Raw genomic sequence first — 15,782 nt, forward strand, 5'->3', positions numbered from 1 at the left:
ATGGTAGTACGACGTCATGAGGTTTACGAAAGTAGAACGGAGTCAGGGCTCTACCTAGGATTTATCGTTTGGGGGAGAAGTCCTGACTGGCCGAAGGCCACGAGCTTCCAAGAGAAGTCCGGGGGCACGTCCCCCCCCCCCCCCCCCAACGGGACATTTGTTGAAAACGAATATGCGCCGAGATGCAATCTGGTACATTCTGAGACACAACTTTGAGAAATGTTACAGTGGTAGTCGTGATCACGTTCTAATGACGTGTATAATCAGCGTCTCCTTCACAGGTGACCCAAACACATACTGATTTGACTGCTCAGTCAATGTAACCGTTTGTAGGGTTTATATGGGAAAAATCGGCTGGCCGAAGGCCACGAGCTTCCAAGAGAAGTCCGGGGGCACGTCCCCCCCCCCCCCCCCCCCTACCCTCACCGGGACATTTGTTGAAAACGAATATGCGCTGAGATGCAATCTGGTACATTCTGAGACACAACTTTGAGAAATGTTACAGTGGTAGTCGTGATCACGTTCTAATGACGTGTATAATCAGCGTCTCCTTCACAGGTGACCCAAACACATACTGATTTGACTGCTCAGTCAATGTAACCGTTTGTAGGGTTTATATGGGAAAAATCGGCTGATCCTAGTTTATAGCGAGGAAAATAAATAAAATAAACTTACTCTTACTTCACCTTGTTTAAGGACGGTGCCTACTACTTAACGATATTTTTGCCCCGGTGTGTGATTATGCAGGAAATGTAGATCTCAACAAGTGTTATTGAAATCCAAAAAGAAAATTGGGGGTAACCACGCATTTTTCAAAGATAATTCATTAATAATATTTGTAAAAAGCTTTAAAATACAAAGCAATGTATGACGTTCTTACTCAAATTGAAGCTTAATTATCTCTGACAAATGCATGGTTACCCCCAATTTTCTTTTTGGATACCAAGAGTACTTACTAAGGTCTACTTTTTCCGTATAGTTTTAAACCGCGCAAAAATATCGCTATATTAGTACGCATCACCGATAGGAAATCCGAGTGTCTCGAGATGCGCAGAACGTATGCGCAAAAACAATAGGCACCGTCCTTAATGACGGATAGGAGCAAATTTCAAAACTAGCCCAGAACGCCGCAAATCATGAATCGACACAAGGTATAGTAAGAGTAACTTCATTTTATTTATTTTCCTCGCTATAAACTAGGATTAGCCGATTTTTTCTGCATTTCATGTTTTCCATATAAACCCTACAAACCGTTACGTTGACTGAGCTTTCAAATTATGTGTTTGGGTTGCCTATGCTCCTTCCCGTGGTTTTCTGGTTACAGATTTGTGCAACAGGACGATAACCGAGCCTGTTGTAAGACCAGCAGTTTGTAATACTCCATGTTCCTTCAAGTTGTCATACAGTGTCCTGTCCTTAGACGGGGAATACTCACTTCATGTGCACTAACTTTGTCGTGTCTATATATTTTTTTTTTTGGGAAGAGGGGAAGCTGGGCTTTTTTGGGGGGGTGGGGGGAGCTTCTACCTCCTCAAATACCTTAGAGAGAAACCTGGGAGTGAATAAACTTTTCGCGTCCGGCCTTGGTTGCTCGAAACTTGGTTAGCGCTGGCATTAAATACCACAAAGACCTAGAGATTTGGATATCATTTAACCAAGGGTTGGCGCTAATCATGCTTCGAGCAACTGGGCTCTGCTCGCCACCAGCTCAGCCAACTGGTGTAGTCAGTGACCTTACCCAAATACTGGTAGTGTGGTAAGGGTGTTGGCGAGCATAACACAACAGATGTAAGCTTTTAAACAAGATGTGTGAAAATTGTGACGAGACGGAAAACATGATTTGAACACACCTGGGGCATAAGGCATAGCTGGCAAACAGTGATGCTCGAACTAATCAGGTTTGTGGATTGCTCAAAAACATTTCCTATCACAAGTACCGAAAAAACATCGGCAATAATAATACTGAACCAGTTGGCAAACCTGTTCGCCATACATACAGCTGAACATAAGAAATTTAGATAAACTGACCAAAAAAGCCAATCCTAAACTGTTTCAGAAAACATGAGATCAAAAACAATAATTTTTAAAGAGTTTTAACAGTAGATGACATGACTCCTTTCAGCCAATTCAGTTCCGGCACAACACATTTCTACCCCGCCAAGAGACAAAATTACTACTGAACCGATCTGATACCCGGTAAGCGGATTCAGGATGCAAAGGATCTATAGTTTAAGAAGTTTCCAAGTTCTAAACAGTGGTCTTTGACTAAGATTGCTTCGTTGTACACGTTTCTTACCTGAAAAGTGATTCTAAACATGTTTTGCAAAATCTGTGTCCGCACGAAGTCTGCCAGGGTTCGTTGAAAATAGTCTTGCAAATTGGGCATGTAAGCCGATCATCAGGATCATTTATGAAATTAACCATGCTTTCTAGAAAGATAGGTCTTCTTCACAAATTGCTGAGGCTGCCGCTACACCAGCTGGCTGAGCTGGTGGCGAGCAGAGCCCAGTTGCTCGAAGCATGATTAGCGCCAACCCTTGGTTAAATGGTATCCAAATCTCTAGGTCTTTGTGGTTTTTAATGCCAGCGCTAACCAACCTTCGAGCAACCAAGGCCGGACGCGAAAAGTTTATTCACTCCCAGGTTTCTCTCTAAGGTATTTGAGGAGGTAGAAGCTCCCCCCACCCCCCCCCCCCAAAAAAAAAAGCCCAGCTTCCCCTCTTCCCAAAAAAAAATATATATAGATACGACAAAGTTAGTGCACATGAAGTGAGTATTCCCCGTCTAAGGACAGGACACTGTATAACAACTTGAAGGAACATGGAGTATTACAAACTGCTGGTCTTACAACAGGCTCGGTTATCGTCCTGTTGCACAAATCTGTAACCAGAAAACCACGGGAAGGAGCACAGGCAACCCAAACACATAATCAACGTAACGGTTTGTAGGGTTTATATGGAAAACATGAAATGCAGAAAAAATCGGCTAATCCTAGTTTATAGCGAGGAAAATAAATAAAATGAAGTTACTCTTACTTTACCTTGTGTCGATTCATGATTTGCGGCGTTCTCGGCTAGTTTTGAAATTTGCTCCTATCCGTCATTAAACAAGGTGAAGTAAGAGTAAGTTTATTTTATTTATTTTCCTCGCTATAAACTAGGATTAGCCGATTTTTCCAATATAAACCCTACAAACGGTTACATTGACTGATCAGTCAAATCAGTATGTGTTTGGGTCACCTGTGAAGGAGACGCTGATTATACACGTCATTAGAACGTGATCACGACTACCACTGTAACATTTCTCAAAATTGTGTCTCAAAATGCACCAGATTGCATCTCGGCGCATATTCGTTTTCAACAAATGTCCCGTTGGGGGGGGGGGGGGGGACGTGCCCCCGGACTTCTCTTGGAAGCTCGTGGCCTTCGGCCAGTCAGGACTTCTCCCCCAAACGATAAATCCTAGGTAGAGCCCTGACTCCGTTCTACTTTCGTAAACCTCATGACGTCGTCGTACTACCATTACAATAGGGAGCTTACGAAACGAGGACGACGACGGCTACTAGGACTTCATTTAAAAATACGAGTTCGCGTTATTTATATCACTGCGAAACTATTTCATGTCGTTTCGCGTTAAAAATGTGTAGTAACTGGTGAGGAATTAAACTGGTACGAGTGGGTTGGAAGCGTAGAGAGAGAACTGAAAATTCATCGTCATGTGCTAACGTCCTCCACAAAACCTTGAATTTGGTCATTTCACGTCGTCATTTAAGCTCATTTAGGAGATGACGGCAAAGAAATGTACCAAAATGTAAAACGCACGTGCAGAGCTTGCAGAACCATTGTTTTTGCTCACTAAACCTATTGTTTTGTAGCGTCGTCGTTGCCGTCGGCGTCGTCGTTTCGTAAGCTCCCTAATAACTCAGCAAGAAATGTCGCGGTGTATAAAAAAGGTCAGAGAGACTGTGCAGATAGAAATTTCGCGTTTCTGCTCTAGTTTCTCGGAGGATGCATGTGGTTGACCATAGTTAAATGCTGTTTGGACTTTTTTAAGGCTTTAGATGGGCCAAGCTTTATTTTACGAAGTTAATGCTTTTGTAAAAAAAAAAGCCCTTTTTGGTACTCAATATTTTGTTGATAAATAGGAAGCTGCTTATGATATCAATTCAGTCGACCACCAGTCTGCGAACCAGTGCCGAAATCCTTGCTCTGGGCCCCAGAAGCGAACCAGGATTTGAGTACGTGCCATGACTGGTCTGTTAAGAAAAACAATTGTTCGACAAGACTGGTAATAGCCCGTCAGATTAAAGGGAAATTGGAAACGAACTTCCGCTTATTCGTTGAGTCCGTTGAGGGTCCAGAACAAAGATCTCGGCTCTGCTTTGCAGCCGTTACTAACCGGTAATAGATTACGTCTTCGACGCAGGCTACTGGGTTCGTTGTCTGTCTGTATTTGCTAATTGTATAAAAGGAAAACGAGGAAGTCTCCTTCATTTATCTACATTTCCATTACCAAAGCGGAATATCTTAAACAACTTCTTATCTTTGAGTCTTCTTTCAAAGAATGAGACGGACAAACACCTTTAATTGCGTGACCTAGCCCCTTTAAGAAGTTCAAGGAAAGGTTACGTTTATACAAACGTTGGCCGTGTAGCACTTATATTTTAAACAGAGTTAACTGAATAGAGTGTAATGTGAAGTGCTAGATTTCAATCCCATATGAACCATGTGAGCGTTAGCCCTACAGATGGAAATAAGCCCACACAAGGACAGAGAAAAACTCTGACTAGGGTGGGAATTGAACCCACGACCTTCGGGTTTGATCTCCGCCGCTCTACCGACTGAGCTACAAGGTCAGACGGGAGCAGGCCGTGGGAAGTGAAGATGTTAAAGTCACGGCAATGAACATGTACAAGTACAAGAAAAGGTTACGTTTATACAAACGTTGGCCGTGTAGCACTTATATTTTAAACAGAGTTAACTGAATAGAGTGTAATGTGAAGTGCACTAACCCGAAGGTCGTGGGTTCAATTCCCACCCTGGTCAGAGTTTTTCTCTGTCCTTGTGTGGGCCCATTTCCATCTGTAGGGCTAACGCTCACATGGTTCATATGGGATTGAAATCTTGCACTTCACATTACACTCTATTCAGTTAACTCCCTTTAAGAAGTTGTTGGCCCCAGTCCTTTCTCGGAAAATGATCATTTGAAGTTTGCCGTCTATTTGTGAGGTTATGATGTAGAGGTCCAGTTTGCTTACACATTTCTTTGCAAGATCAAGTAATTTGAAATCACTTTACTGAAAGATTATAGCCTGGGGAAACAAGTCGGCTCAAGGTTTCAATAATATACAGTAACATACAGTAACAACAATTTTTCCGGTTGATGAAGTTTCGAACTCCTTCTCGCTCGATTTGGTAAAAATACAGCAGCGCGAAAACAAATACTGTGACCCCATTTTTTTACTGTAGTTTTTAATGTCCTGTGCATGAAAATCAATTGTGCCAACATTGGCAAAAATCTGGATTATGCGTCATTTTCAAGGGAATTGCCTTAAAGGGGGCACAGAAATGTGTAAAGCATAACAAACTACAGTGGCTTGAACATAAACCAGCAAAGAAATATGCAGGGCATCTTTAGCAGAACATCTCAAACACAGATGAATACTAGTAATTCAACTAGCGGAACTACCGCCGCAAGCAAAACCCCAATGATTTTTTTTCTCCAGGGAGCTATAATAAGTGGAGGATAGTTTACGATCTCTGTCAACGCACTCACTACCTCGCCAACCATTCAAACAGGGATGTCAATCGCCGAAACAGCTGAAACCACCGGAAAGAAATGGTAGAGAATCCAAATTGACGAGTCCGACTCAGATTAAACTTTACAATTCATATTTTACGTTGTGCGCTTGCAATAATGTTGAATTTTAGCGTAAACGCCGTTTACATAGTTTAAATCTTTGATGCACCTACGACTTGAATCTGTCTAATGACAAACTGTCATTAAAGAAGAATTAAATCTAAGTATGCATATAATAAACATGAAAACATGAAAAGTGTGTCCGATTGTATTTACGCACTCGTTGGTTTGCATCAGAAATCTCACTCGTTCAACTCGTGCGTAAATCCCGTGCGGACAGTCACACTTTCCATGACGTATTCTATATTTCTTTGTCTACGAAATCCTAAGAACCAATTTGAAACGATAGCATACGGTTTCAAAAAGTTAGTCAATTTGTGATTCCAACTCAGCAGCTGTCTTTTCCGCAGCTTCCCTTATAACTGACAAGACTGCATCTTCAACGGTTTTCAAAAGCGTGTGCAACGCATAGCAGGCAGCACCATAGGACATACCACTGGCTACGACCGACCCGAAAAACGGAATGATGAATCGGACGGCTTCTTCAACGCCTGATTCAGTGGAATAAGACGCAAGAACTGCACTCAGTTGTCCCGCAGTCGAAATCTGCCAAGCTTTGAAAACCTTTTCTTTGGTGGCAGGAGGAAGCCTCGCAAATTCAACAGAATCTGTCTCCGGCAGACCAAGTTGGGATCTGTAAAAGCGGAGCTCCGATAATATAAGACCGGCATCAACGCCGAAAGACAGCCCGGCCATAGGAAAAAGGGCAGCAAACGCAGATGCTGCGGCGACCTTCCAAATGCGGCATTTCAGAGCATCAACTTTCCTCTGAAAAATTTCTGTCGAGGACTTCGTAATCGCTTTCCCAAGTGACAAGGTCATAGTCTCTCGCTGATATCTGGACAAAGCATCTAGAATGGCCTGGGTTAGTCGGACAAAATCCCACTTGGCAGGTTCATGGTTGCTTATCAAAAACACATCTTTCTCATGTCTGAGTAGATCGCTGAGATTTTTCAAACAATTCCGTCGTATCTTGGTTAACATCGCTTCTTCATTGAATGACTTTTTTCTCGACTCAGCTCTGACGTTTTCATCAATTTTTGTTCGTATGCAGAAAAACCTCTTTTCCATCGATTTGACTGTTTTAGCCAGCAGCAAGTCGTTCTCGGTGAATCGAGCGGCTGTGAGAATTAGAAAGGCATGGTACTTGTCCAATTGTACCTTTTGGACGTACGTTTCCAGATCGGGGTAGTTAGGGGTGCCTATCCCTGGTAGATCCCAAAACTTTATGTTGGAGTTGCTTGGGTGATCATAGATAGTTGGCTCTGCTGTGCATTCAGTTACATCGACTGGAGCTGCTCCTTCATCGTCATCACAGAGTCTAATGGGCGGAAACGTTTTTTAGGTTTAGGAATAGCACATTGTATATATGGGCCTTACTGCTTTTTACGTCTTTTTTTTAGGGTTGGGGGGGGGGGGGGGGGGTGGGTGTTTAGAGTGCATATTTTGTATCCGACCTCAGTCATCAAACCAGCTTCTCGCAAGGAAAATCTGTCATGCAATCCAAGACTGCTGCCTAAGAAAATTTTAAAGGGGCCCTCAGAGCTAAACACTGAGAACTTAGGAGCCCAACATATGAAGTGAAAGGTGTTGCTGTGAAAAATTAAGGAGCCCAGAGCTATTCTTTGGGAGCCCCAGGCTACCGGGCTCCTGTTAGGCAACAGCCTTGATGCAATCCTACTGCTAGGAATTAGGGTATAGCTGCTTGTAAAAGCAGTCTCCAATCACCCTGAAACAATTATACAAAATTTTTAAACTTATCTTCGATAATGAACGAAATGATATATGATACGAATCATATACTGAACTGCGGATATGAAATCAAGTAAAGCAATGATCCTCGCAGTTACACTTTTGTCCAGGTTTGACCCTAATTAGATGCACGCCCAATTTTGACATCCAACACAAAGTGTCCCTTCAAGTCTAAGCATTTGCTACCTATTTTCAATAATAAGGTAAAGGTAAAGGTTAGCGTTATTTTTAGCTTTGGGTAAATGCAGCAGTTAAGCTTCATTTAAAGAGCAGCATTTGGGGGACACTTTGTGACATAAATTGTCTGTATTCTGAGACACAAGTGATGTTGAAGTTGGCTAGAAGAGCAAGGGAACACTTCGTGACGCTTATTGAAATCCGCGTGCACCTAATTAGGGTCAAACCTGGACATATCGCGACCTCGGGATACCCGTGCGACGCTCTAACCAACTGAGTTATGAAGCCACTGACGTTGGGCGCTGGTCATTTCTGGGTTCTAATTTCCCCGTGAGGAATGAATCAATGAACAAAATGATGTAGGAGGATCAAGTGCTTACTTTATTTACTTTATTTTAAGACTAATAAATAAAACGGAGCTGGACAAGTAATAAATCATCCAAAAGGCTTCTCTGTTAAGCAGTAACTGGTCTAAAGATATAATTTTTTCAATAATAATAACACTTATTTGAGAGAAGTCATGTTCGGAGCAGTATTGTAATGTACCGCTAATTCACGTGTTCTTCTATTGTTGAGCATATTGGATTTATTGTCGCGGAATCTAATTTTAAATTCAGTTGATGTAAACCCACATATTGCAAATTACATTTACAGCATGTTGCGAGGTAAATCACATTTTTGGATGAACAGGACAGTTTTTGTCGGATGGGATATTGTCTACCAGTGGCTGAGCTGTGGAATTTAGCAGCTTGAAGAAGGAAATTCTTACACAAGTTATACCTATCTTTATTGCATTTAAAACAACCGCCTTCTTCGACCGTCTGACTTGTAGCAGAAACGGTCGAAATTTAGAAGGCGCTAGAACTTCTTTGAGATTCTTAGTTCGGCGGTAGGCAGGGAAAACAGATTTAGCCGGAAAAAAATCAGTGATTTGAGGTGAAGATCTTAAAAAATGAAAGTGCTTCCTAATGATGTTTTGAATGTCTGGCAAAATGGGATTATAATCGAGTACCAAAGGAAAACCTTTTTTCTTGCTTATACCTTTTTCCTTACGCGTTCAAATCTTGGGATTTCAAGGGCCTTATCAAACTGTTTGTAAACTAAATCTGCCGGGTAATTTTGAGACTTAAGATACCCTTTGTATTCTTCACATCTATTTTGCAAGAAATCATCGGTGGAAAAATTGCGCTTAATTCTCAAGGCTACCCCACCCATAAGGAATTGCTCTTTTACAATGTGACGGATGTGAACTAGAAAATGGCAAATAAAGGTGGCTATCAGTAGGTTTAGAATAATATTCAGTAGCAATTAATCCGTCCTTAATTAAGGTGTAAAGTAAGATCCAGAACTGAACATGCAAAAAACTATTAGAATACACCAATTCAGACTTAATGGTGGGGTACAGAGAATTCATGTAATCAGTGAATTCAAGTAGTTTTGGCAAACCTTGGGTCCAGAGGTCGAAAATATTATCTCTACAACTCCACCAGAGCATCGGTTTCATGTTACCTTCTACTTTGGCTTTTTCATCGATTATGCCCATTGCTAAGACTGCAATCTTGAACAAAACATGTGAATTGGCGGTACATTACGATAGCTCCGAACATGATATTTCTCAAATAAGATTTATAATCATTGAAAAAATTATATCTTTCCAAACTGCATTACATTTAGATCAGTTACTGCTTACCAGAGAAGCCTATTGGTTGACGCAATTATTCACACTTAATTCGCATGGCCTTAACAAAAGGCGGGAATTTTGCTCCAAAAATCGTATTAACTTACAACAACTAATTAAACTTTTTTTACATATTCTTTCTTGGTAAATGAATTGTTGCTTGTCCAGCTCCGTTTTATTTATTGGTCTTTTATTAATAGTTTCATTTGTAAAGAGATTACTAGACTTGCCACAAGTCGACCTTACGAGAATCTCAAGAGGAAATGTTTTGGCGAGCGAAGTGTGATTTCTCGGACGCGAAGCAGATGAGCGATCGCGAGCAACGAAGCCGCGAGAAGTCAACTCGTCTGGCTTGCAAGGTTTTCATTTGCGTTTCGCGCCAAAAAGGAGATGACGTCATCCGCAAGTCCTTTACTTGAATGGCGCAATCCGACGAAAACACTCGAACATGTTTGTTTCTCCTAATCGAAAGAGGAAAATTGTTTACTTTGTGCTAGAGGTATCAGAAACAACGACGAAACAAAACGCAAGCTATCTCAATTTCGAGTCGCCGCTTGGAAAGGAGATCTCCAGTGACACTTTTTGGACCAACACTTTGTGGCGTATTAAATTATGCTGATAGAAACGAAACACTACTTTGGAAGATTAACAAAGTAAGGAAAAACTTCGAATCGTCAAGAAAGTCAATTGATTACACTCATGAAAGATCAGGTAGGCTTCAGGTGTAGGAGACGTACTAGACCGGGATTAAAAGACATGCTAGACCGGGAATAGATGGTTTCAGTTAATCACGTGATGAGACGGCCAAGTTGATGCACAAAAGAATAGCAAATCCATGTTTTGCAAGAGTCAAATTCCCAAAAAATCTTTTTCTCTATTGTTTTGTGCACCAACATGGCCGCTGTGACGTCAGGTGAAAACCATCTATAAAAGTAGAGATACTCTCTGTGAAACTTACTATTTAAGGCCTGTTTACATAGAAGAAGGGTGCCCCGGATAACCGAGCTACTCTGGCAGGCTAACTTTTCATACGTTTCTTCAGAAAACGCATTGAAGCGTTTACATGCTAGACAGGGTAGCCCGCCAACCCGGGGCACCTTGTCTACTTGCCCGGGCTACCCGGCTAGGCGGGATAGCTTTTTGCCATGTAAACGGTTCGTACCGGGCTATCCCCGCCAGCCGAGGTGAGATAAGCCGCGAAAACACGCGGCGCGAGGTAACCTTCTTCGTCATTACCATTTGCCAGTGTTATCTGCTGAACAGAATGACAGTCAATCTGAAGAGATCAATGTAATAGACGAGTCTCAGGCAGAGAACAGGCCCTTGCCCGTGCAGGAAGCTGAAAGAAGATATCAAATAACCAGCGTTACCAAAACAAAGTCACAACTGAAGAGGAAAGCGTGTATAACTTCAGCTTCTATCAGCACGGAGAAGAAGTCAAGGAAGTTTTTATGGACTCCCGAGTCAGTCCTGGCTCTTCCGAAATACACCAAATAATTTAAAACTAAGGCAGGTTTCAAATCGACACGGTTTCAGCAAGAGTCTCGATGGGTGTCTTGTAAACAGAAGGTGTAACCCCATCAAAGCCGATGCGGTTACAAATGAAACCGCGTTCGTGTAACGGCTAGCCCGGTTAGGTGGGGCACCCTCCCTCCATGTTAACAGGCCCCTAGCGATGCAATGACTCTCAAGACACATTTTAAAATATTTTGTTTCAGTCGACGAAAAATGTGTCGATAGTTGTTGAGAATCGCCTCGGGACTTCCAAACACCAGTTTATAGTTAAAGCCGCTGTTACACTTTGAAACTTTTTGCGGAAACTTGCGTGCAACGGCGCTGCGAAACAAGTTTAGGAGGCATTGCCGTGTAACATAGGTCGAAGCTCGACGTTGAAACTGGTCTCGAAATGTTGTTTACATGGCCTTTGCCGGTTTCTTATTGGTTTATGCGGCTTAGCGTAACAAGACCGAGCGAGACAAGTTTCACGAAGAGGTGTTACACGGTGAAACTAGGGAGCCTCCCTCGGTCATTTTATTTGTTCAGAAAAGCTGATTTATGAAGGGACTGCTCGCAGTCTACGGTGAAACTGTTGTTTTTATCACCACTGCGATTGCTGCGACCGTTGCAGAAGTAGAAAGTGGTTCTACTTGTCATGACACTTGTCTCGCACCTATGTTACCACAGGCAGCCCAGACTTGGAGGGTAAAAAATTATAAGGATTTGTATGGGAATCTCGATAACAAACTAAAAAAGATATTTACACGCAAAAGTTCTCAACAAAAAGCCGTACTTTATTGTCGCGGTGACTTTGTCGCTTTTTGTGTGTTTACTTGCCTGATGCGATTTAAGCGACTTCGCAAATTCCCGGGTTGTCACTCGTACCTAAATAAAGGAAAGGCTGGAAAGTAATTTCTACAGTCTTGGACAAAAAGGGTTGAGAATTTTAAAAACAGGGGTTATATATTTTGCGCACTACGTCCTCAATATCGCATATTATTTGCCATCCCCCTCCCCCCTACAACCAATGTTGATAAGCCCCGGTTCGACATGTTTTGTTTCGTCTAGCAACATTGATCAGGGGGGTGGGGGCAAAAAGAGAGCTTCTTTTTCATACTTGTGATCGGAGTTTAGTCCAAAAGCAGAGTTTTCTCAACAATTTTGTCCAAGATTGTAGCTTTCCTCACATCTCGCCGATAAAATCACACTTCTCCGGCATCAGTGACGCTCAAACTCCGGCGATGGCCACACGGCTAAATTTACTCCTCTTTGACCAAGTTTCAAGTTCCAGCGAGCATCCATTGCTGAGAAACAACGAAAAATATTCAAATATTCAAAGTCCTTCGAGGCTCGCTTACAACGAATTTTGACACGGCTGGCCAACCGTTCACTTGAGCCTCGATACGGTGCGAGTGACAACCCGGGAATTCGAGAAGTACCTTAAATCGCATTCAATTACAGGCAAACAACCTTAAGGATGCAAAAGCGCGTGACATCACGTTATTTTGAGACAGTTGTAACGGCCGATTCAACTGATCGAGGGATTTAGGCGGCTCTGCAACCTCAAAATCCTGCTCGATTTTCAAGCTTCGCTCAGGTTTTTGTTATTGCCAGATGATGTAGACAGAAGTCATGCACCATTAAATTTGATCAAATCAAATTAACCAATCAAAAAGCGCAGATTAATAATTTTGTCTCTCTTGGGGGAAATCTGTGCTTTTTGATTGGTTAATTTGATTTTGATGACGGTTATCAAATTCCAATGATGCATGAGCGGTGTCCGGATCATCTGACAATAACAAAAACCTGAGCGAAGCTTGAAGATCGAGCAGGATTTTGAGATTGCAGAGCCGTGTAAATTTGATGATTTTGTGGCACGATGCTAGTAAAATTTTCGACTTTCTACGAGCCCAAGGTTGGGAGGCCAGCGACCTTTAGAAGTGGGAGAAATTCGGCTAAATTCTGGAGGCACTCGGCCGTGAGCGGTCTTGGAAGTTGCACGCCTTGTCTATTTATATCACAGGCAGACCACTCTATGTGTTCGTGGTTTAATATAATTATTTTATTTATTTTATTTATTTAATCAATTTGCCAACAAAGGCAGGTGACAACACAATAGAACATTAAGTCCCCTTCAAGGTGTATCACCCATCCAACCCAACCCACACAATGTACATAAAAACTAACTACACCAATCCCTCCCCGCTGGTAATTTCTAAAAGATTAAGAAGAGAAAAAAATAATAATTCAACAAAAACATCTAACTAAATTATTAATCCTAAGGCATTTACAGCAGACAAGTTTGAAAGTACGCGCGTCATCAGCATCGAATACAACACGTAATCTAGTGAAGTAGAATGTTTTTAAAAACATTAATATTAGATTCAGATTTTACATCAGAAGGTAAGGCATTCCATAAATTTGGTATTCTTACAAAAAGCGAATCTCTAAAAAGAGATGTCTTAGCATAAACATTTTTAAGGAAAATCCCAGAGGCACCACGGCGCGAGCTCCCTGTAAAAAAGGAAACGTAATTATCAATGCAAAAATTTATATACCTTAGTTTGCATTTAAAAAAGAACAGTATGTCTAGATTTTCAAGCCAATAATTAATAGGTAATAAGTTAAGGCTAGTAAGTGTCTTTGTAAGATTTATGGTTCTTGCATATAAATCGTGAAGCACGTCTTTGGACTTTCTCAACCTCCATCATCAGCATTGATGTTTGAGGGGCCCATACTTGACAACAATGACAAAGGTGAGAACGTACCAAGGAAATGTACAGCAGCTTAAGCGCATCTTTATTGATTATTCTGGCACAGTTCCTCTTAATAAAACTAAGCATAGGGTTTGCTTTAGCAGTCACGTATCTAACATGGTTAGACCATGTTAGGGCCTTGGTAACCATGACACCCAGATCTTTCACGGGAGACTACTTTAAGGCTGGTGCTGTCAAGAGAATAAGAGCGCACTGAGCTGATAAGCTTTCTTGAAACCCTAAGGTTCTCACAGTTAGACGGCTGAAAATTCATCTCATTAGCCAAGGACCAGCATAGGAGGTTATCTAAATCACCTTGAATAATATCAAAGGCTACGATTGACTCAATACATTTATAGCACTTTGAATCATCAGCAAACATTGCTAGGGTAGATCCGGTTGTAACATTTGGCATATCATTGACATATATGAGAAATAGGATCGGTCCAAGCAAGGACCCCTGAGGAACTCCGGATTTGACATCTTTCCAAGCCGAGCATAGTCCATTGATGACAACACGCTGAAGACGGCCATGAAGATAACTTTTAAACCACTTTTACCTTCAGCAAGGGGTCGCAAATACCGTAGCACTCTAGTTTCGTCAGCAACTTCGTACATACAGAGTCAAAAGCTTTTTCAAAGTCTAAGTAGATAAGATCAGATTCAAGGCCTTTATCTAAAGCTTGACCAATTTCATTGATAACTTGAAGGAGTTGAGACGTACAAGACTTGCGTGATTGAAAGCCATGTTGAAGCGAGTAAATAGAGTCCTTGATGAACGGACCCAGACGGGATGCAACACAGTGTTTCTGAATCTTAGATACCACTGGCAGCAAAGAGATAGGACGATAGTTACTCACTTGATCTTTATCATTTTTCTTATGAACCGAAGCAAGGTTAGCGCATTTCCATTGAGTAGGGTGAAGCCCACTGCGCAGACCAAAGTTTATGAAACGAAGAGAACCTATGAAGGTTATGAATAAAGCTCTGAAAATTGCACATCTAAATCACATCTTGGTCTGAATATCCCGGTTAAGACAAAAGAGGGAGACTCTCCCTCTCTTGTCTTAACCGTCACCGGCCAAAAGTAATTTCGCTATAAGACGGCCCAAGAAGGCGAAAAAACACCATACATGAGTCGATTAAGGTTTCATTTAACTTCATTGGGATATTCAGACCGAGATGTGATTTAGATGTGCAATTTTCAGAGCTATATTCATAACCCTAATAGATTCTCTTCGTTTCATATAAACATATATTAAACCACGAACACATAGAGTGGTCTGCCTGTGTTTATATTGTATGTGGCGACGCATATGATCTGAAGACGAGATCGAAGCGTCCCAAAAACCCATCGAATCACTCAGGACAACGCAGAAAATAGTGAGTGAGTGAACTTTATTTACCTGGCTGTCCATAAAATGAATTTTCGAAAAGAAAAAAGGCGATTTGAAGATTTTATGGAACATTTTCCTCGATCAGTTGAAGCGGCCGTTACAACTGTCTCAAAATAACGTGACGTCACGCGCTCTCGTATCCTTAGGGTTTGTCTGCCTGTGATTCAATCAGGCAAATAACCACACAAAAGCGAGAAAGTCACCACGACAATAAAGTACGCCTTTTTCTGTGGAGAACTTTTGCTTGTAAATATCTTTTTCACTTTGTTATCGAGATTCCCATACAAATCCTTAAAATTTTCTACCCTCCGAATCTGGGCCGCATGTGATGTTACACGGTGCAATGCCTCCTGAAACCTGTTTCGCAGGCTGTTGCAGACAAGTTTCAGCTAAAAGTTTCAACGTGTAACAGACGCTTAAGTCATCCAACTGTTGTTTTGAACAATCGTCTCCTGCTTATGACGCTCTAATGACACGACAATTGAGGCTAGAGACCAGATCTTTCATGGGTGAAATCAGTGGAACAATTTATAGGAAGACGATAGCGTTGCAATCCTCTCCTAGTAAACGATCAAAAGCGTACGGGGCTGCAATAGCTCAAAGTTC

The 15,782-nt window shown here is 41.7% G+C and overlaps 1 protein-coding gene across 1 annotated transcript in view; it reads right to left on the minus strand.

The window, feature by feature from the left end:
- Nucleotides 1–5,513: 5,513 nt before the first annotated feature.
- LOC137990748 (interferon-gamma-inducible GTPase 10-like) overlaps nt 5,514–15,782 on the minus strand; it is a 12,333-nt gene continuing 2,064 nt past the window's right edge. Inside the window, exon 2 of the mRNA XM_068835860.1 lies at nt 5,514–7,240. Coding sequence (XP_068691961.1) covers nt 6,226–7,240 — 1,015 coding nt within the window. The 3' untranslated portion in view covers nt 5,514–6,225. The remainder of the gene's footprint in view (nt 7,241–15,782) is intronic.

The sequence above is a fragment of the Montipora foliosa genome, chromosome 2 (genome assembly GCF_036669935.1).
Source record: "Montipora foliosa isolate CH-2021 chromosome 2, ASM3666993v2, whole genome shotgun sequence".
NCBI lineage: Eukaryota > Metazoa > Cnidaria > Anthozoa > Scleractinia > Acroporidae > Montipora > Montipora foliosa.